Genomic DNA, 23,922 nt, shown 5'->3' with positions numbered 1-23,922 from the left:
TTATTACTTTAGTAACATCATTCTAGCACATTAAGTGAAAATACAAAAATTCATGCATTCGTTAAAGGGGTCATATGATGCTGCTAAAAAGAACATTATTTTGTGTATTTGGTGTAATGAAATGTGTTTATGCGGTTTAAGGTTCAAAAAACACATTATTTTCCACATACTGTACATTATTGTTTCTCCTCTATGCCCCGCCTTTCTGAAACGCGTTGATTTTTACAAAGCTCATCGTTCTGAGAAGCGAGGTGTGCTCTGATTGGCCAACTATCCAGTGCGTTGTGATTGGCCGAATACCTAAGCGTGTGACGGAAAAGTTAAGCCCCTCACCATATTGTGATGATGCCCTGTCAGGCAAATTCTTTAAATATAAAAAAAACGTACTTACAGGATGTGAGTCAGAACAGCCGGCATTGTAGGCTACTCTACCAGGATCAGGAAACAGTCCTCCATAAAATGCACTGCACACATCTGAATATTTGGGTTAAACTGTTCTGGAACAGTGTTGTAAATACAACTTAACCACTGATTTCTAGTCGTGTCCTCTTTTGGAAGACCAAACAAAGTAGTTTCGCTTTCACAACGAAAAAGCGTCACACACCTTGAGTGAGTGGAGGCCGGCAGCCTTGAGAACGGAGCAGCCGGCGGATTTGGAAAAATTTAAATTGCATCATATGACCCCTTTAAAAAGGTCACTATTTTTGACAGTACTTGCTTTCATGTCAGTATCAGGGTGTGCTTTTCCTGTCCACTTCCTGCTGACCTAGTAGAATGACACGTAGAACCTTTCCTTGGTGTGGTAAATATTTTTATTTCAACAGCTAATTTAGGATGTCGAAACATCAGTCTGCACTGTTATTGTGCCAGCTTTAACATATCTCTCTCTCTCTCTCTTTCTCTCTCAGGATCAGTTTGATAACCTGGAAAAGCACACACAGTGGGGAATCGACTTTGTGGAAAAATACACCAAATTTGTGAAGGAAAGGTCTGAGATCGAGCTTAACTATGCAAGACAGATCAGGTGAGTGTTGCATCAACCTCTGTGATTAATACATGTGCACTAAATATTTTGGTTTGCATAAATGTTATACATGAAGACTTCTAAATGATGTATACAGGCTTTTATCATGGAATGGGTCATTTTCAGTTGCAGAATAACTAATAAAAAACATTACATCCTTAAAGGGATAGTTCACTCAAAAATGAAAATTCTGTCATTAATTACTCACCCTCATGTCGTTTTAAACCCGTAAGACCTTCGTTCATCTTCGGAACACAAATTAAGATATTTTTGATGGAATCTGAGAGCTGTCTGACCCTGCATTGACAGCAACGCAACTGAAATGTTCCCAAGTCCAGAAACGTAGCAAGGAGATCTGTAAAATAATCCATGTGACATCCGCAATTATACGAAGTTACAAGTATAGTTTTTGTGCGCAAAAGAAAAAAAATAACGACTTTATTCAACAATTCGTCTCCTCCGCGTCACCCTGGTGCCATTTTGGAGAATATCCACTGGATGTAAACAGCGTATGCTGTTCTGTGTCAGCTGCGTCACACGGATCTGTTTCCTACGTTGTTGTGATTTGATCTGAACGGAAACAGCGTATCCGTGTGACGCAGCTGACACAAAAACTTTTGCGCACAAAAAGTATTCTCGTAGCTTCGTATAATTGCGGTTGAACCCCTGATGTCACATGGATTATTTTACAGATCTCCTTGCTACGTTTATGGATTTGGGAACATTTCAGTTGCATTGCTGTCTATGCAGGGTCAGACAGCTTTCAGATTCCATCAAAAATATCTTAATTTGTGTTCCGAAGATGAACGAAGGTCTTACGGGTTTGAAACAACATGAGGGTAATTAATGACAGAATTTTCATTTTTGGGTGAACTAACCCTTTAAATATGCTTATTATACTGATTAAACTGCAGAATTAGGAAGAGTATTATGCTAGCATGACTGTTGCGAACATAAGCGATCATAAGAGGTCAATATGTCTGTGAAAGTGATATTTCTATCATGCAGCTGTAACCAAAACATATACAAAAAAATGCATGGCGTACATCTAAAAAAACACAAATTTGACAACATATATTTATGCTTAAAGACTGTAAAAATTACTTTTAAAATGACTTTTCTACAAACTTAAAAAAAACAATGATCAACAATAGAAAATACTATTTCAGTCTTTTTCTACTTCAAAATTTCAGTGTGTTTCTTGACATTTTATTGCAATTATGTGAAAATGGTTCCAAAATAAATGCTACACCATTCAGTTTTCAGTGTGTATGTATTTATTTAGCTTTCTAGTGAATACATATATATACAGTGGGTACGGAAAGTATTCAGGCCCCCTTAAATTTTGCTGGTTTAATCTGGACTCTCAGTTTTGCCAAGCTGGTGAAAACCTCTTTAAAACCAGTCAAAAGATAAGTGTGATCAAGCTTGGAGACCTTTTTAAGCTGTTTTTCAACACCGGTTTGTGGCTTGATAGGTCAGCGGTCATGTCTTATCTCACCTATGCCACAGGATCACCATCAGATCTCAGGGTTGTAGACGGTGGGTGGAGTCCACGTATTTGTGGATTGTCAGCACATCTTGACGCAAGAAATGTTTCACAATTCGCAAATGCACAGGATGCGATTCACAAATGCGAGCAGCTATCTACAAATGCACAGGACGCGATTCACAAATAAATGCCAGGCACAGTTGTGGTTGTGACATAAATATATATTTGTGAATATGTTTTTTTATTTGCAAATCTCATTTTATTTATTTGTGAATTTAATTCATGTTTGTGAAACTTTAAGATTTATTTGTGGATCTCATTCTATTTATTTGTGGATCATAATCTATTTATTTGGAATTAAGCAACAATTCTACCCCCATATTCTTCCACCCAAATCCCCACTTTAACCCCGGAATTGCATCTGTCATATCTGTGTAACAGGTGCAGCTGCTTGTACTTTATAGTGTAAACACACACACACATACACACACACACACAGTAATTACATGTGTGATGTTGCTGCTGACAGCTCAAGGATACAGGAAGAAAGGGCAACATTTGTGTTTTCTGTGTGTGTAAGTTTGGGAAGAAAATGCAGGTTTCCGTGGTAACAAGGTGCCAGCATGGTGTTCCTCGTTGGTGACCTACATTTGCACCGGCCAATCATGCGCCACGACCCCGCCCCCCATTCCAGTGATAGGATTAACAACTCACACACACACACACACACACACACACACAAACACATACACACACGCTGACTGTATATCAACCCCCTCCAGATAGCAGTGGGAAACCCCTTTAATTCCCAGTCGCAGCGGGGGGTTCAGCCGTCTAAAACACACACACACACACACACACAAACTCATACCAGCATGTTACTGGATGTGATGAACTGCATTTATAACCTCAGATTCACTGTGATAAAACGGCATTCTCTGGTCAGATGATATGAACAAATGAACATGTTTTCATCCTTTACAAAAAAGTACTGGCAGTACCATGATTCTTTAATATATGCACCTTTAAATACCATATTTACCATGTTAAATGCTGCTGTAATGACATTTCAATTATAGTTGTGTTAAACAAAACATTGCATTTCCTTGTTTTTTCCATGGCATATATTTATGCTAATACCATGGCACTTCTTGTAAGGGATACAGCTTCAGTTGCATCTATATACATACACTAGCACATGCACAGCACACTTACAATTTTTGATAAACACGCATGCATATGTATACATACACAGATAAGATCTCAGATACTGTGATCCAGATAGGGACTTGCATGCATGAAGAGCGAATTAGACAAGATTATAGTCAATATTGTATGTGTGTGTGTGTGTGTGTGTGTGTGTGTGTAAGACAGGAACAGAGTAAATTTTATTTATCTTCAGGGAGGAAAATTGCAGTGTTGCAGTAACAGAAACAGTCATATAATGCTGTGCAGGAGAAAACATATCCAGATGTGATTAGATAGATAGATAGATAGATAGATGTTAATTTTATTTTAATTAATAGATTGATTTATTCACAAATTCATTGATTAGTTCATAGATTAATTAATTTTTTTAAGAATTATGGTTAATATTACTTCCGTGTTATTTATCACACTGGAAAAGAAAGGTCAAGTCAAGGTACTGTGACAATTGTGTGGTACATCACATGTGTGTGTTATATGTGTACTGGGAACACTGTGCAATATTAATATTAATATGTTAGTGTGCTGTTCTGAAGTGTGCGTGAGTGTGTGTTTTTTAAAATGTGTTTTTTACCCTTTGGAAAGGTGCAATCTGAACACACACACACACACACACCTGCCCTGAGGCAGTGATGATGAGCAGACGCTCTGTATTTACAGCTGATGTTAATAGAACACACAGAGAAACATCTGACAGTGACGAGAAAGGCTACAAAGAAAGAAAGACGGGCCTTTGTGTCACAGTTTACACACACACACACACACACACACACAGACACACACACTGACATTGAGCCTCACATTCATTTTAAACACATGTAGGAAGACAAAGACAAAAAAGTCCAAGAGTTCTGTGAAGTATTTGAATTTGAGTATTTGAATTTCAACTTTTTATTGTTTCCTTGAACTAAGTATTGTGATTGGTTGCGTTTCTCAGTTGAGCTCTCTTATTGGTTTATTAACATGCTTCAGAATTGTACCTCTTATTAAAATGACAGCGTTTGCAGTGGAATACTAGCATACTGTTTCTGCATACTGCACTGAAATATACACTGAATAGCGTTTAATGGTTTAATAAATTTTTATAGTATGTGAAACCACATACATGGTAATCATTTCAAACAGTAGTATGTTGCATGTTTAATTCTGCAGTATTACATTTATCATATTTAATTTTGGCATTTTTTCTTGGAAATAAAAATGATTGTTTTATGTTTTTATTATAGTTTTGTATAACGTAGTCAGTCAGAACAAGAATCAAGTCAAGACATTAAAAAAAAACAGTTAATTTGTTCATTTAGTGGAAATGCAAAGTCAGGTCAAGCACAAGGCATTGTGGGATACAGGATTGCACACACAGGGCTGGACAGTGCAAGTGTTTTAGGTTCATTTGCAACTAAAAATAAAAGTGTACAAACTGTAAAATGAATTTAGGAATGTGTGTGAATAGAAAAAAAGTCCCAGCGGGTCCTTAAAAAGTGTTAAAATTCATAGAATAATTTGAATATTATGTTAAATAAATGTAAAACAGTTGGGTGAAAACCGGATGTGTTTAAGTATATTGGATCCGTGCAGTTGGTCTTAAAGGGACAGCAGCCTTATTTACCTGCAGCTGTCTGTCATTATTAATGTTAATTAATAATGTTTGATTGATACAGTGAAGACTATGCAGTGTTTTATTTATACACTTTATTCAATTTCTGTAATATTTCTTACTACATGTTAAATAAACCTAGCCTACTGTAGCTGAATAAATTAAAAGTTTATTTCATATATTTATTTGTTCTGTTGTGCTTGTAATTTGCTTCTTTTTCTTAATTTTAATAACAAAAATAAAATAAAAAGAGCTATATCGAGGTACATATCGTTATCGTGAAATAAAAGTTATCATACCGTGAAATAAGATTTTGGTTATATCGCCTATTATGCATTTAAAAAAAATAATAATAGTGTAACAGTATAGTATATAAATATAGTAGAAATAGTATGAGAAATATGGTAGTATTGAAAACATATGCAGTAATTGGTTTCTTGTCTTTGCACAGGAATCTGTCCAAGAAATACCAGCCTAAGAAGAAAGAGGAAGACGACAATAAGTATGTTTCATTTTGCTCATTTCTTTCATGATTGATATTAGATTTGTTTGGTGAAGTCCCATAGATTGATGTCTTCACACTGATGATGTCCCGTCCTGTCTTAGGTACACATGGTGCCGCGCGTTTCATTCGACGCTAAACGAGCTGAACGATTACGCCGGGCAGCATGAGCTCATCGCAGAGAACATGACGTCACAGATCATCGCCGAACTCACGCGATACGCGCAGGAAATCAAAACAGAGAGGAAAGCGGTGAGTGAACGAGCACTCGGATAACGTTACAACTGTGAAACGTGCAATTTGGTTTAAAAGAATGTCTTCTGTTCAAGTTGAATATACAGAGAGGATACGTCAGTCACTGGTGGGATGATTTTCTGAAGGGTGTGGCACATTTAAATACTTCTAAACACACAATGTACATCCATTTTTCTTGATATCCCACTTTTTTGTCCAGATTTTAGGTGTCTTCCTTGCTCATTGTGAATATCCAAGTGAATTTACAATAAAGTATTCATTTCAAAATGAATTTTTTAAAGCTAAAATGATATATATTTATCAATTTTTAGACAAGTTTGACTTAATAATGATATAAATAAAAATCAGACACACATATCTACCTATCTATACACAATAAAAATATTTATACATATAAAAATATGTTTATTTATTAATATGTATATACATATATATATATACGTGATGATACATGATATTACATTAGTATAATTTAACTTGTTCTTATAATATTGATAATATAATTTAAGACTTGGATTAATGACAGTGTGTTGCCCTTTATTTTTATGAATTCATAAGTTCATCATTCAGGACATGTTCTCTTCTAAATGATCATATTTGTCAGAATTACAGCACATCTCTCTCTTTTTTCCATAAATAGAGATGCTGTTGCATGTTTAGGCTGAAAGTTTCTGGTGTGTGTAAATGAATTACACTCATTTGTATGTGTGTGTGTGTTTCATCTTTCCACATAAACACACACACACACACACACACACACACACACAGTCTTTGAGCTCTCGAGGTCATCGACTGTATGATTTATATGTCCAGATAGCATTGAACTAGAGCGGTGTCAGAACACAACATGCATCTTTCATTTAGCAAATAAGATGAAGGCATTTAGATGTCAACCTGAAGAACGCAGATTTCCCAGCATTCAACACTCACACTCACACACACTGAGCAGGGCTCCATGGTGTCTGTCTGGACGATTTCCCAGAATGCTGCTTCTCTCCTGTTTCATAAACCTATTCTTTCTCTCTCTTTAACTATCTGTTTATCCATCTCTTTCTTTTGTCTACCTCAGTTCAATTGCTTCATTTTGTTGATTTGATACACACGTGCTATTTTCTGATGTATTTGTGCACTTATAGATATGTACGAACTTGTAGTTTATTCTGTAGTTCATGCATTTTGCAATAGAGAATTAATTAAATTAAAAAGTCTTGCTCCATTTTTTCCCATGTTTAATCCAGACAGCATATGGTCTGTTGCTGTAATTCTCTATTAAACCCATTGTTGAAGAAGCTTTACGCTGACTGGGCCTGTAACGTGTGTGTTTGAGACATGCTCCATCTGTAGGCCTCGTTCAGTAGTTCAGGTTATTATTCTGGGATGTGATAAATCTGCTTCATATCACCACACTCATCCAGATCCAGAAATCACTAGCTGAGCTTCTGCAGCGAAAAAGAAGAAACAAGAGAAGAGCGAAAAACAAAAGCACATCAACTTATGACATAGAGCAGACTGGTTTCGTGTAGCCAGATTTTTGACTAACAGCATAAAGCCGTATTCAGGCCAGGAACCGCCTACATAGGAAGAGACCGTCTGACAGACATGTAAAGTGACAGTTTTGTTTTTTGTTTTAAGTTTCTCTGAAATTGATATCTAGAAGTTTGAGTGATTTCAGACAATGTTCTCAATTCCAAGAAAATAATACTTTTAATTTAATTTAATTTTTTATTGTATTTTATTGTATTTTTTTATTTTTTTTATTTTTGTTTTATTTATTGTTTTATTTTTTTATCTTATTTTATTTTCTGTATTTTTTATTTAATTATTTTTTTCATTTTAATTTCTTTTTAAATGTTGTTGCATTTTTATTTATTTAAAGGGGTCATATGATGCTGCTAAAAATAACATTATTTTGTGTATTTGTTGTAATGAAATGTGTTTATGCGGTTTAAGGTTAAAAAAACACATTATTTTCCACATACTGTACATTATTGTTTCTCCTCTATGCCCCGCCTTTTTGAATCGCGTCGATTTTTACAAAGCTCATCGTTCTGAAGGAAAGCCGATCCGGCGATCCACAGCACTAAGTTGATGTATCCCCTCAGCGACCAGCACGGATCAGCTCTAGGCATGACGAAGCGGATATTGTCCTCTTTTGGAAGACCAAACAAAGTAGTTTTGCTTTCACAACGAAGCACACAGCTCTTCACGACATGGCGGCAGCAACAATACTACAGCGAGAATAAAAGTTACACCTTCTTTCTTTGCGTGAACATTTGGGCGGCGTTATGCAAATCTTCCCACATAGTGATGTAGACGTGTTAGAACGAGCTGTTTTAGGTAGGCGTGGCTAATTCTTAACTTTTATAAAAAATATCTCTTTGGATTTGAGACTTTAGTCTTTGCAACTTTACAGATCTTCTTTATGCACCAAGTGCTTGTAACACTCCAAAGAGAAAGGAAAAATTGAAATCGTGTCATATGACCCCTTTAATAACTTTTTATATTTTATTTTATTTTATTATTGTGTTTATTTTATGTTTTTATTTATTTTTTTATTTCAATTTGTATTTATTTATAGTGGAAAGAACTCATGAGTCATGATGTCAGTGCAGTTGCTGTTGTTCAAGACCGTGTGCTTTCTGTTTTTGATCCATGGGAAACGAGTCTGCATTTATCTTCTGTAAGCGTGTGTCTGTGTATGAAGCATTACTGATTGAAATCATCTCTGAAGCAGCATCAGTGTTGTTCAGTCTCGTCTCTTTCATCTGTTCCTCAGGTCACGTTTTTCTCTGTTATTTATTTTCTTGTTCTTTTCTCAGCTGTTCTAACGGACAGGTTCTCAGTGAAGCTTTGTTTTTTAAAAATAGCTAGAGATCAACTTCCTCTTTGAGAACAGGTGGACTTCCTCTGATTGGCTGAAACTATAAAGACTGATTCCAGATCAGCTGTGAGTTTAGATTTAATTTGGTTCGTTTGTTCTAATGGGCCGCAAAAAGCAGAAGAATTAAACTGTTGTTGAGCACTTTTGCCCTATGTGTGTGCGTGCGTGTGAGTTTTCACGTTTATCTGTTTTGAAAGAACTGAGAGGGTCAGTAAAGCTCAACTGCAGTTTAAAATGCTTTAAATACCACAATTAAATGATAAATACACCATCTTGTGTATGTGTTTGTTCATTCGTGCTTTAAAAGTCTTGATCGCTATGCTAGACACATCTGGACTCCTTCAGCATCGGCTGACTGTGTGGTTTTGTACCCATAATGCTTTGTGCTCTATAGGGTTTTATTCACACGCCGCATGCCTGCATTCCGTATTCAGCCCAGAAACTCAGCGATGAATACTAAACACATTCACACTCTTTCATTCATTCACTCATTTTCTCACTGTCAGTCCTTCTGTCCGGTCTAAACACGTTTCACTGATTTCCGGTTCAGTCACCACAGAGAAACAGCGGGTTTTTACCACGTAACTCGTGATAGATAGATCCTAACTTAGACTTTGTGAAAACATTTTGGCTCTGAGTTTGTGTTGGGCGGCACCTGTGTGAGATACAGAAATATAAGTGTTTTAATATATATGATTTTTTCAGGAATATTTCAATTAAATATATATATATTGGCCATGGTGGAGTTTGGAGTGTGACTGTTTGAGGTTGTGGACAGGTGTGTTTTATACTGATAACGAGTTCAAACAGATGCCATTAATACAGGTAACCAGTGGAGGACAGAGGAGCCTCTTAAAGAAGAAGTTACAGGTCTGTGAGAGCCAGAAATCTTGCTTGTTTGTAGGTGACCAAATACTTATTTTACAGAGGAATTTACCAATTAATTCTTTAAAAATCCTACAATGTGATTTTCTGGATTTTTTTTTCTCATTTTGTCTCTCATAGTTGAGGTATACCTATGATGAAAATTACAGGCCTCTCTCGTCTTTTTAAGTGGGAGAACTTGCACAATTGGTGGCTGACTAAATACTTTTTTCCCCCACTGTATATATATATATATATATAAAATTTTCGGAGTACCTTAATATTTCTTAAATTCATGAAAAAATTTATATATATATATAAATACAGAATACATATTTATATCTAAATAAATATAAATTTTAAAACCAGATAAATATTAAATTATAGAAATTTTTATTCATTTTACATTTTTAAACATAAATATGTTAATTACATTTTATTTTTTATTATATATATAATAAAACATACTGTTAATAATACAATTATTCTATTTATGGTTTATATATATATATATATGATTTTTCTAAATTTGAGAAAATGTAAAATATTTAAAATATTTATTTTATTTTTATTAATAATAAAATTATTATATGTATGGGTAGTATTTATATTTATTTAGATATTTATATAAATATATATTTTTTATTTAGATATAAAAGAAAAAAAATTGATTAAAAAAAATTCCTAAAATTATATATATTAGGAATGTTATAAATGTTTTCAAACAGATCAGTGTTTCGAAAGTGTTTCAGAACCGTAGTATTTACACTCTTTAGGAAGTCAAACACCACATGACTTGCACATTTATCTGGTAAGTATTTAACCTGTTTCACCGTTAAAAGAGAACCACTTAGGATCCATATACACTCTGCTATTCAAATACAGTCAAATACATTCAAGTGGAAGGACAGTGAGATGTTTGTCTTGAGTGACTGCACTGAGATGAACGGTCTGCTGATGTTTGATGCTGTCTGATTCTGTGTAGCAAACAGGATATTGAGTCTAATCTGTGTCATTAAGACAGATCTGACCGTCTGACATTCACTACAGGTGTCTGTGTGCTTTACAGACAAGACTAGACAGCAGCTGAGACTGGATTGGAAGTTATCACAAGCATTAATGTTGCAGGAATTAATAAGGAATGTTCTGGGTTCAGTCTGTAGACAGAAAATAATTTAGACAAGCAAAAATCACATTTACAGTAATGCCCTATAAGTGATTATAAGCTGTCACGTGTCATTAAAGCTCTGAATGTTGGCTCACACGGGCGTCTTCAGCTGATCTCAGACCTGCATGAGAAGCAGCTCTTTATCTGTGTGGCACACTGAGCTCTTTGTGTGGGAGATATTTGAGCGTTGGCCAAACGAACACTTTCCTGGAGTGCTCAGGCCAAGAGGAGCCGTCGAGAGAAACACACAGACGGCCTGGAGTGTGACGACACACACAGGATACACACAGAACACGGCAATATGGCTTCCTGGCAGCTCACACACATGCAAACACACACACTTCCTCTCAGGTTCAGGCTCACATACAAACAGATAATTCTGATTGTGTTTTTCAAATATTTCTATCTTAGTTAACTGCAAATGAGAGCTCCTTAATGTTCCTTCTTGACAGTAATGTGACGAAATTTCCCTTTATGTATGTAAAACTATGATGGATATTACATTTTTTTTTTTTTACTTTCTCTCTCACAGCATTTCCATGATGGACGGAAGGCACAGCAACAGGTCGAAGCCAGTTGGAAACAGCTGGAATCGGTGAGTTCAGTCAAGATCAATTATCAATCAATAATCTTTATAATAAATGCGCACTGGAATCACAATTTTATCAGATGGTAATACTACGGTACTTTGATATACAGTGGTCTCCAAAATTCTGGGAGCACTAGTGAAAAGGCTTTTATTTTGCATTATTCAACACATTATTGTAATACAGATTAAATGATGAAAATATTAAAATTATATTAAAATATTTACATTTGAACTTAAAACAGTATTTTTAAGATTAATTTAATTTATGCATTTATTAAACTTACATTATTCAATGCAACATTTTAATACAAATTAAATGAATAAAATATTCAAATTCAATTGAGTAATTAATTTTAATTTTGTGTTATTTATTTTTTTTAAATTTTTTAACATTTCATTAAACTTTCATGATTCTGTACAACATTTTAATACAAATTAAATTATTAAAATGTTACAATGATTTAAATATTATAATATTATAATTTTGTTTATTTTTGTGTTTTTAAAAAATAATTAACTTATTATTCAATTCAACATTTAATGCATATTCAATTATTAAAATATTAAAGTTTGAATAATTAATTTTTAAATTGAATTATTTTAATACAATTGAAATATTATAGTCAAATTAAATAATTTTGAAATTAAAATATTGTAATATTATTCATATTTGAGGTAGTAATACCTTTAAGGTACTAATATGCACCTTTTAGGGGTAAATAAGGTACAAAGGTGTACATTTTGAAAAGGGACTGCCCCAGTGACCGCTTTTGTACCTTTTTTTCTGAGAGTGTAGCTGTATGCCATGCTACTGGATGAATGCCATATTCACTTACTTCAAAGTATACCATGGTATTACCATAGTAAATGTCCAAAAGGCTAAGATAACCCCTTAGTCCATTAGATACTGTGTGTGTGTGTGTGTGTGTGTGATCAGAGGGACGTCTCACACACACACTGAAGCAGACAGGATATATCACGACATTCCTCTGTACGCCCACTGTCTCAGAGTGTGTGGTGTTTGAGATGGATTGTGTCATTGTTAGCAGAGTCTTCTGGCTGTTTGTTGATTCAGTGTGTGTGTGTGAGAGAACAAGAGAGCACTGCCTGTGTGTGTCCGTGTGTAAGAATGAGTTCATTGTGTGTGTGTTTGCGTGATTGGTCAATGGTCAGTGCGGACACAAATGTTGATTGTCCCTTCAAATAAATGAGTGCGAGAGCGAGATGAAGAATAAACAATTTGATAATGGATGAACGTTTATTATACCGCAGTTCACACATCTGTTCGGTGGGCTGAGTGTGTGAGTGTGCTAATTACAATGTGAGTGTTCTGCATCTGAACATCTGTAAGTACATGAATCTAGAGCAGTGTGTTCTGCCATCGTTTAACACGTGTGTGTGTGTGTGTGCAGTGTAAGCGGAAGTTTGAGCGGGATTGTAAAGAAGCAGATCGAGCCCAGCAGTACTTTGAGAAGCTGGACGCAGACATCAACGTGACGAAAGCAGACGTGGAGAAGGTAAGACCATCTGTTAAGGAATCGTACATCATCCAGCATTCCTGAAGAAAAAAAACACCAGTTTCTCCACTGGGAAGCTGATTTTAACAGTAATAAGACAGAAATTATGATATAATTGTAGAAACCACAAGTCAGTTCATTATATCTATCTATCTCTCTGTTTTCTATCTATCTATCTATCTATCTATCTATCTATCTATCTATCTATCTATATGTCTGTCTTGTCTTGTCTGTCTGTCTCTCTGTCTCTCTGTCTGCCTTTTATCTATCATCATCTCACTTCATTTTATTTAGTTTCAGTTTAGTTTATATCAAATGAAAAAGTGATAAACTGATACAGCCCGAGTGATTCACATGTGTCTGTTTTTCTCTTCACTTCATCTTAACACATCCCTCACTGTCTCACACTGCTGCCGTGGTGCTGTGTGGAAACTCGACCGTGTGTGTGTGTGTAGAGTCACACAGGACAGGCAACATCGCCTACGTTCTCTACTCATTTTCAGTCTTTTTTTGTTCCAGAGCGTGTGCTGGGCAGATGTCTCTGTGATAGCTTGAGTCACACAAAGAGAAATTTCCAAAGTATTCAGATGTGGAAAAGAGCTCATGCTTCCAGCAGTCCAGAGAGCATTTTTTTGTCATTTAGTGAAAAAGTCAAGGAGATCTTTCAGGTAGCATGCGTGAGGGTCCAAAAAATTCAGTGCAAAGCCAAAGCTAATCTTGCAGATCTTTTCTGTTAATGAAAATGCAGACGTTTCAGGGTCAGTAAAGGTACAACAGCTGCATCGACTCAATTAGTGAGTGACTACATTCAAAATAGAATTCTATTTCTGCAGTTTACAGTATGTATACTATGTACAGTATTTGAATTGTGAATGCATGGGATACTTGAATGGACTCCTATGCATATAACCAGAGCATCCCACAATGCAATGCGTCTTGACTTCCTCTTCCATTTACACTGAGACACATAGACCGAAAGTAACATATGGTTAATTTTTTTGATTTGCCACAGTTCAGATTGCCATTTACTTCTGAGATGATGATTAGACGTCAGTTACTGAATTAAACATGCAACATAATAAGGTCGTTTGACAACAACATGGCAGTTTGCAAGTTACTATATGATAGATATAATTAATTGTGTGGTTTTAACGCATGTTGGTTTGATGTGTTGTCGAGCGGTTTGTGTCGATATCACTGTCATGTTACAGTGTAGATTTAAGTACTAACTAGCAGCCAAAGCTAACTAATGTATATGTGTGTTTTTTTTTAAAATCATGCCTTGAAGCGATGTTACCTAAAGGTAGGTGCACGGCGGCAGGTCTGTGTGTGTGTGCGTGTGTGTGTCTGTGTGTCAGGACACTGTTGCTTCCTGTCCAGCCATGGCCACGCCCACACGACACACCGGCCACCCAGTCACAGGCTTGATTAAAGTTTGTCTGCGCTGCTGCTCCTCCAGTCACATCGCTCCAGGCATGAATATTTAAACATGTAAATCTCAAAGCGTCCTCTTCTGCTGGCCCATATATAAATGTCGCTTACCATATCACAGTTTATTTAGGAGGTGTGTGTTTGTGTGTGTTTAGGAATCATCAGCATCTGGTGGTCTGTCCAAATAGTGCAAAATAAAATAAAATATAAAATAAAAAAACTGTGCTGTATGTTCACCTTTCATTTATTTGTAATTGTACTCTATTTTATTTTTATTTATTTTTAAATTATTTTTATTTTCAATTATATAAGTGTGTGTAATATTAATAAATAATATATATTTTTATTTAAATATTTAATAATACATAATATACATAATATAATAAAATAAGCTGTATATTCACTATTCTTTTATAATTTATAAAATAAAATAATAAATTATAGTTAACGTATATTTGATTAAAAAAATGAAATAAAATGTATATTTTAAATTAGATTATTAATAAATAGTATTCATTTTGTTTATTTATATAATTCATTAATATTTGTATTATTATCAGTTTATTTACATTATTTATAATTAGATTATTTAAAGAAAATTAAAATGTCATATCACTCATTGCTTGTGTATTACTTTTTTCTCTGAAATATAAGAATATTTAAATGTAAGAATAGTGCATTCAAATATTTATATGATATTTAAAATATATAATATAAAAATGTACATTATAATATAAAAATAAAAATCATATAAAAACCATACATTATTATATTTATTTATATTTTGTATATTATATTTTTTAATTTTGTATGAATATATAAAATCTAAAAACAAATATATTATGTTTTTTTATATCATATGTATATATATATATATATATATATGTATATATGTATATGTATTTGAATATAAATAGTATGTATTTGAATGCAATACATTTAAATATTCTTATATTTAAGAAAAAATGTAAATGCACAAGCAGTGAGTGCAAATGTAATTTTAGGGGATATTTTTTCTGAACTTCCTGTGGCTCATGCACAAGCCTGCTGCTGCTGAGCTGCTGGTGAAGTTTGAGTGTTTCCATGGCAACACTGAACCTCAGGTTAACCAGTGTGATTTCCTGGAATCGGATCAGGATGTGGTTGACATGACGCTGCTTTCTCTGTATCGTTCTCTCACTTAAATGATGCACATTAAAATGCATTAGTATACTTTAGAATTGCGTTTACTTCAGCAGCATGCATTTGAATATTTCTTCAACCCACATGAGCTCTTGAGCGTCGTGTAGGATGTTTATGTCTTGTAGATTTTATTTTAGCTTTTCACATGTATGTCATATCAGCCGTTTCACACAGAAGTGTGTTATAGTTATAAACACATCTGTAAGAATTAGGCTAAATGTGTTTCTGTACTGAGTCAGAATATAGTATAATAGTATAATAGTAATAGTATAGATAATAATATTATAATAATAGTATAATAGTATAGAGTCAGTGCGAGTGGACTTTGAGGTTTGTGATTGAGTTTAGGGGAAGTCATTGAGTCTGAAAACAAAAATGTGTTATTTTGAGTGCACTACATTCCCTAGTCACAGCGATAACAGCATCTCTTTCATTTAAATGAGAGTTTTACCAGGTAGCCCCGCCCACGATGAAATCTCATTGGTTAAAAATCTCACTGTATATTTAACATCAGCAAATCTGAATTGCTTATGACTTTAGAAAACCATGCGATTGTAGTAATTTGAATGTAAATGTTCTTGCAAAGACGTTGGAAGATGCATATATGTTTAAGTCTGTGGCTTTTAGGGATATAATTAATCAAATTACTTTTAATAACATTGCATAATCAGTAATATTTCATTCTCTCTCTTTTAGGCACGGCAGCAGGCTCAGATGAGACACCAGATGGCTTCTGACAGCAAGAATGAATATTCCTCATGTCTGCAGAAGTTCAACCAGGAACAGAATGAACATTATTACACCATCATCCCTAATATCTTCCAGGTGCACGCACGCACATACACACACACACACACACACAGAAACATCCACTGGGAAAGAATTAGCTAATAATATTGGTGTTTATTTGTATGCACCAGTTGCATTATTTTTGAATTCACTATTGTGGATAATGCAAATGAAGTAACAGCATAAACACACCCCAAAACACAATTTGCATGATACAATTCCTGATCTCACAGATCTACTCAAAAATACACACACTAACTCTGTGTCTGTGTGTGTGTGTTTTGAGAGCAGAAGATCCAGGCAATGGAGGAGAAGAGGATAGAGCGAATGGGCGAGTCGCTGAAGACATTTGCGGAGGTCGACCGACAGATTCTGCCCATCATTGGGAAATGCCTGGATGGAATAACACAAGTGGCCGAGTCCATCGAACCCAAGAATGTTAGTAACACACTCATTCAAGGCCTGGCATCCTTTTCTGTTCAAAATACCTCTCATTCTCTCATAGAAACTCAATCTGAGTTGAACAAGACACATCTCCTGACACATTTAACCCCATTACTGACTCCATCACTGATCTAGGATCAGTCTCTGGCCGTTTGGTAGAACAGATTAGAATATCGTAAATCACGGACACCTGACTCCAGCGGCACAAATTTCATAGAAAAGGAATTGCAAAGAACAGGGTTGTGAAATGTCTTAAACTGCTGTTCAAAAGTTTGGGGTCTATAAGATGTTTTATTGTCTTGTGCTCATCAAGGCTGCTTTTATTTGATTAGAAATACAGTAAAATTGTGAAATATTACCATTTAAAGTAGCTGCTTTCTATTTGAATATATTGTCAAATGTAATTTATTTCTGTGATGCAAAGCTGAATTTTCAGCATCATTACTCCAGTCTCAGTGTCACATGATCCTTCAGAAATCTGATTTGCTGCTCAAGAAACATTTATTATTATCATCAATGTTGAAAACAGTTGTGCTGCTTAATATTTTTGTGGAAACTTTTTGTCAGGATTCTGTAATGAATAGAAAGTTCAAAAGAACAGCATTTATTTGAAATAGAAATCTTTTGTAACCTTAAAAATGTAATTTTTGATCAATTTAATGTGTTCTTGGTAAATAAAAAATTAAGTATTAATTAAAAAAACAAACAAAATGAAGATCTTACAGACCCCAAACTTAACTCACGTTTAATTTCTGAAACATGTTGTTTAATATGTATGTACTAGAAATTTGTGGAAATACATATTTTCAAAAATGTAGCTAATATTGAAATAAGGATATAAGTAATAGTGACACAATATGACATATTGAAGGCTTTGTAATTTATTTGCCCTTTACAGCCTCATTATCATTTGAGACAAATTAAATTTGCCGTCTAAAAAAATCTCCTCTGATGTAGTCCAGAATCTCTGAAAGGTTTTTAATGCATATTTTCTGTCTTTTTAATTATTTACTGACAATGCAATTGCACAAATTATGTATTTAGATATAGATATAATAATCTGCATATGCAGGTTGTTGTCTCTGACTATACAGTAGCTTTTTAGGACAAAACATCTTCCAATATGACCTAAATCTGACAAAACCTCCTTTTAGAGGCATCCTCAAAAAGACTATATTTTTTAAAGATATATTTTTGGGAAGGGATTGTTTCGTAGCAATACTAATGAGCTTATTTTATTTTAATCTAAAACCATTTTTGTTACTTGAAATAACATGAAATATTATTAAATATATATATATATAAACTGTATATTAGGGCTGCACGATATATATTGAAAATATTGAAATATCACACATGTAAATATCGTGATATGCAAATCGCAATGGCGCGCGATATTTGAATAATTTTAATAATAGGCTGCTTAAATCAAAATGTTGCAAAAGGTCAAAGTTTTAGTTCAACGCATATAGCAGAGAATTGCTTGACGTTAAAAAAAGTTAAAGTGCAATAAGCAGAAAACTACTCTTTGCCGTCTCGTCTTGCTGTCTGACTCACGCCTGAAGCGTGCGCACAAGCCGTATCTCGCACAGCGTCTCTTCAGTTCTGCTGCACACGTGCAAAGCACGCGCACACACGTAGAATTATGTCAATAGTACCCGTCTCGACGATCATTCTCTTAAGTCAGTTATGTTTTAAATTAATGTAAACAGCTGAGAAAGAAATCGGATGTGTATCATTATACTGGATCCATGCAGTCGGATTTAAAGAGATAGCAGCCTATAAATACGTGCTGCTGAATATGTCACTAATGTTAATCAAACAACCAAACAGCTGTAACAAAGATTAATCTACATTTAATTCATACAGTGAACACAATGCAGTGTTATTTTACACTTAATTATTAAATTTCTGTACCTGAATACTACTGTTTATTTGATCTATGCTCATAAATTGTGTATTTGTTCTTTTTTCCCCCTTTTTCTTTCTTTTTTTTTACTGACTGTTCACTTGCCTTTAATCATGTTTGAACTTTCTCAGACTATAGTTTTTGCTGTGGTATATGAAGAAGTACTTGTATGTGTGTGGAAAGCAAAGTCACAATGATATAAAATTTGTGTCATTAATTTTTTTGTCATTCACATTGATGTTAAAATTACATTTTCTGATTTGTGACATTTCTTGTTGTGTACTGCTAAAACACTGCTGGTCACTTTCAGAAGTTGTAGTGATTCTTTCTATTCCAAGAAAGAATGTGAAACAAATTGGTTATATAATTAAAAAATATTTTAAAATATAATTCAAATAGATTTTTCACACGTTAAGCAATATCGTATCGCATATCGAATATCGCATTTTTTAACAAGGTATCGCGTATCACATTTTTTTTCAATATCGCACAGCCCTACTGTATATATATTAACTAGTTGTCAAGACAGTTTTGAAGTGCTAAAAAGTTTGAAGTACTAAAAAGTGCTAAAAAATAATAACAAAAACACACAATAAAATTGGAAAATGAAGCGTTTGAGAGAGGCGGGGCATAGAGGACCTACAATAATGTACAGTATTTGAAAAAGAATGTGTTTTTTGAACATTAAAGCATGTCAACATATTCTGTTACACCAAATACACAAAATAGTGATCTTTAAAAAAGCATCATATGACCCCTTTAACTAAAATGAAAGTGAATACAAAAAATATAAAAATCCAATCTAATTCAACATATGAATAAAAACTATAATAGTATGTAATACTAAACTCACACAGTAAGACTGTCTTCCCCTGCAGGACTCCTCTCAGGTCATAGAGTCGTATAAGTCTGGGTTCGAGCCTCCTGGCGATGTGGAGTTTGAAGACTACGGTCAGGCGATGAAGAGGACGGTGTCTGAGACCAGTCTGACTAACTCACGCTCGGACAGCAAAGCGGACCGTTCCAGCAAGGGCAAGAGCAAAACTCTCTGGCCTTTCATTAAGAAAAACAAGGTAACACACACGGGCGTAACATTCGCTCGCAGTTACTTCGATTTGACCCAAAACCAAAACTCAAGTAAAAATGAACAGCACAGACTGATCTAAATTGCTCATAAGAGTGATTGTTTCATGTGTTTGTGAGTTTTGTTTTAGTTTATGCTTGTTTAATTTCATTTGTAGGTTGTTTGTATTTGTGTAGTTTTATTGTAGTACTTGTAGATGCCGTTATTCGTTTGCTGCCATCGTTCTCCTTTCCCTTCCCTTTGTTCACCTGCACGAAAATACAAATGTTCCACGTTCATCCTGACGCTCCACTGATAACATACTAATGCACCGGCCCGAGAGGCCTCACCTTTGACCTTTGACATCGCAGAGAAACGTAACCCTAAACCCTTTATTCCTGTGTTGTCCTTTCAAACCGAGAGTAACTTCCTTCTCCAGCCACTCATCGTTGCTGTTCCCATGGTAACCACATTCTTCTTTTCCTCGTCTTCCTCTGTCTTCTTGTGACCTTTGACATTTGTATCAAAGGCTCTGCTCTTACTGAGCATGCTCAGTCCAAACCCCGCCTAACCTCGCAGGACCAGGATGTGAGCATTAACACTGTCATACATATTTAATGAGGTGTGTCTGTGTGGCTATGGGCGGAATGGAAAACTAGTTGTACATACTGTACAGAATATACTGTTTATAATTATTTACTAGTATATATAGTTCAAAAGTTTCAGGTCAGTAAGATTTGTTTTATTAATTCTTTTATTCTACAAGGATGCATTAAATTGATTAAGTGACTAAAGCCATTTATAATGTTACAAAAGATTTACATTTTACAATGAATGTTATTTTGAACTTTCTATTCATTCAGATTACACAGAATATGAAGAAAACACAAAAATATGAAGCAGCACAACTGTTTTCAACATTAATAATAATCAGAAATGTGTCTTGAGCAGCAAGTCAGCATATTAGAGTGATTTCTGAAGATCATGTGACACTGAAGACTGGAGTAATGATGCTGAAAATTCAGCTTTGCATCACAGAAATAAATTACATTTTAAAATATATTCAAATAGAAAACAGTTATTTTAAATTGTAAGAATTTTTCACAATATTACTGATTTTACTGTATTTTTGATCAGATAAATAAAGACTTGGTGAGCAGAAAATACTTAAATACATAATAAAATACATAATATATTTATTTTAATTTATGCAAAACTTTACGATACATACATTGTGGTCACATGATCTCATCACATCATATTTAATTCGGCAAGTGGCGTCCAGTTGTAATATCATAAATAAATATGGTTATTTTGCATTTTTAGTCCAGTCTTGTGTAAATATGTTGCAACATTTGGCAGTCTGTGTAATATTGCGACTGATATTCTGGAAATGTAATTTTAGCGGATTGCATTATGGGATATCATATTCCATATGGTGTGCTTTGTTGTATAATACACATTTTGGCAAATGTACAGTAGTAGTCCATTTGCATATTGGGCATAGTATACATATTGCCTAAAAAGTAATAGAAGTATGTAATACGCTGTTCCAATCATAGCCTGTGTTTGTCAGTTCACGTCTATCCCGTGTGTGTTTTGTGTGTGTAACGTGTCTGTTTGTGGTCACACAAAACATTATTACGAGACTTTACTTAGAAACTATACAATAATACAGTCCTCTAAACGCTAAACGCTCACACATCTCACGCACAACTGTATCTGATTAATAGTGTTTATGCCTGAGAATGTTCTACAGGGTTAGAAGTTGAAATCGTTCTTGTGTTTATGTATGATGGTGAAGATTATAGCAATCCTCTGGGTTCAATACGAGTTAAGCTCTGTTGGGAGCATCTGTGACATGCTGTCGATTACCACAGGAAATCTGCTCAACTTTGAAAAAACAAGGAGAATTGCTGTTTACAGAAATGCTCTTACATGGGAAGTCAATAGAATTGTTAAGTAGATCTGAAATATTAAAAATCATTTTTGTTAAGTAAAATAAAGCAGAATATAAATATTCGATATATATAAAAAATTGCTTGGCAACTAACTGAAATAAAACAGGTTGACGTACTTAAATTACTAAAACGAAAACATAATAAAAAAATTAAAGCGTAAATAGCAATGCGCAAAAAAGTCAGGAATTTATGCTTGTTATTTATTTATTTATTACTTTTCTTCTTATTATTAATTATTTTAACTTTTTTATAGATTTAGCTATTTTAATTACCAATTAAAATGACAATAGCACATCAAATTAGTAAAAATTCAACAAAAATTCAAATGAAAATATAAAAATAAAAAGCCACCTGTTGTCAATAGGACACATCATGCTTTACACTAACTCAAACATATCATGTTCAATCTGCACCAAATTTCATATGTTTGATAAAAGTGCTGGACTGAAGAAATCTACATGCCAAAATCCAGTTATAGTCATAGCGCCACCAGCTGGCAGCAGGAAGATTGGCACATATAAATGACTAGGACATATTCCTCCTTCATTTACCACTTTAAATGCATATTGCTCGCCGTTCGCTGTCTTACTAAAGACGCCCGCTGGCGGTGAGCCCGGGTGCGAGGGCCCGTTCATCGCTGCTTGCAGCTTTAATTTATTTATTACTTTTCTTCTTATTATTAATTATTTTAACTTTTTTTATAGATTTAGCTATTTTAATTACCAATTAAAATGACAATAGCACATCAAATTAGTAAAAATTCAACAAAAATTCAAATGAAAATATAAAAATAAAAACTTATTCAAAATATTAATATATATCAAAGTATATAAATAATACTAAAATAGGGCAGGATTTTCTGGGAGGTTTAAAAGCAAAAATGTGCAGCTCATATTTATGCTGAAGCAATTATTTATTTATTTATTATTATTATTATTTTTACAAAATATGTTATTTGAGTTGTGTAAATTTTCCTTGTAGTGGTAGGACCCTTCCTGGTTATGCAATTGTTCCATGGACTTCCACTGTAAATGCATTATTGCACACATAATTGTGATTTCCTGTGGTATTCGGCACACTTATCTTGGTTTTTCCTAATGCATAAAGGGCAGATTTTGTCTGTGATGTTTTAGCAGGTTGTCTAGTCTGTTGGGAACTGAACCGTTAATGTGAGCTCTCCCAGAACACACGTTCATTAATTTCTCTATTACGCTTTTGGGAGCTCGCTAATAAGAAAGTGAAAGAGAGAGAGAAAAAGAGCAAATGATTGACCTGAATTGAGTCTTTGTGCATTAGAGGAGTGTGTGTGTGTGTGTGTGCTGTGCATGCAATGTTTGTTAAAGGGACAGTTCAGCCAGAAATGAAAACGCTGGCATCATGTACTCACTCTCACTGACTGACTTACTTTCATGGAACACAAAAAGAGAAAAGGAATATTTATGCTGCTCTTTTGCCATACAATGAAAGTAGAGGGTGACTATGGCTGTCATACTTCAAAAAGGGACAAAAAGGCAAGAAATAATTTGACAGACTGCCACAGATTTACAGTTCTTCAGAAAAGATGTTACTGGTAGAAGACAGTTACTCATCAATTGCAGCAAAATTGATTTTTCAGCTGCACACCCTCAGAAACTACTGCTGGGATCAATATTTAAGACCGTCCGTATGCATATATTGCAACATTTTTTATTCACAATGTATTGAATTTTTAATCTTATTTTTATTTTATTTATAATTTTTCTTCATAATGTATTGATAAATGACTATTCTCTACACACACATTTTTTTATCTTATTTTTATTTAATTGCATTTTTTTTTCTTCATAAAGAGCTACATTTTAAAACTAATTTCTATTTATTTTATTTATAAAATTTTAAACAAAATAAATATATAAATAAATGAATTTCCTTATTTATTTTATTTATTTATTTATTCATAATGTATGACTATATATTATTTTTTCATTTATTTAAAAAAAATTGTCTTCAAAAATACAAGTATAGCTGAATATCTATTATACATGTGTGTGTATATCATTTTTTAAAAATTA

At 34.0% G+C, this 23,922-nt stretch overlaps 1 protein-coding gene across 5 annotated transcripts in view; it reads left to right on the top strand.

The window, feature by feature from the left end:
• The window catches only part of fnbp1b (formin binding protein 1b), a 60,799-nt gene that overhangs the window by 18,679 nt on the left and 18,198 nt on the right, over positions 1-23,922 (top strand). For all 5 annotated transcript variants that reach the window (XM_016271291.1, XM_016271288.1, XM_016271289.1 and 2 more), the window contains exons 2-9: positions 909-1,024; positions 5,768-5,818; positions 5,923-6,070; positions 11,519-11,581; positions 12,988-13,092; positions 16,402-16,530; positions 16,786-16,932; positions 19,726-19,920. In XM_016271291.1, coding sequence (XP_016126777.1) covers positions 909-1,024; positions 5,768-5,818; positions 5,923-6,070; positions 11,519-11,581; positions 12,988-13,092; positions 16,402-16,530; positions 16,786-16,932; positions 19,726-19,920 — 954 coding nt within the window. The remainder of the gene's footprint in view (positions 1-908; positions 1,025-5,767; positions 5,819-5,922; positions 6,071-11,518; positions 11,582-12,987; positions 13,093-16,401; positions 16,531-16,785; positions 16,933-19,725; positions 19,921-23,922) is intronic.

The sequence above is a fragment of the Sinocyclocheilus grahami genome, unplaced genomic scaffold (assembly GCF_001515645.1).
Source record: "Sinocyclocheilus grahami isolate Dianchi unplaced genomic scaffold, SAMN03320097.WGS_v1.1 scaffold61.1, whole genome shotgun sequence".
NCBI classification, from domain to species: domain Eukaryota; kingdom Metazoa; phylum Chordata; class Actinopteri; order Cypriniformes; family Cyprinidae; genus Sinocyclocheilus; species Sinocyclocheilus grahami.
This window is presented reverse-complemented; position numbering and strand designations above follow the sequence as displayed.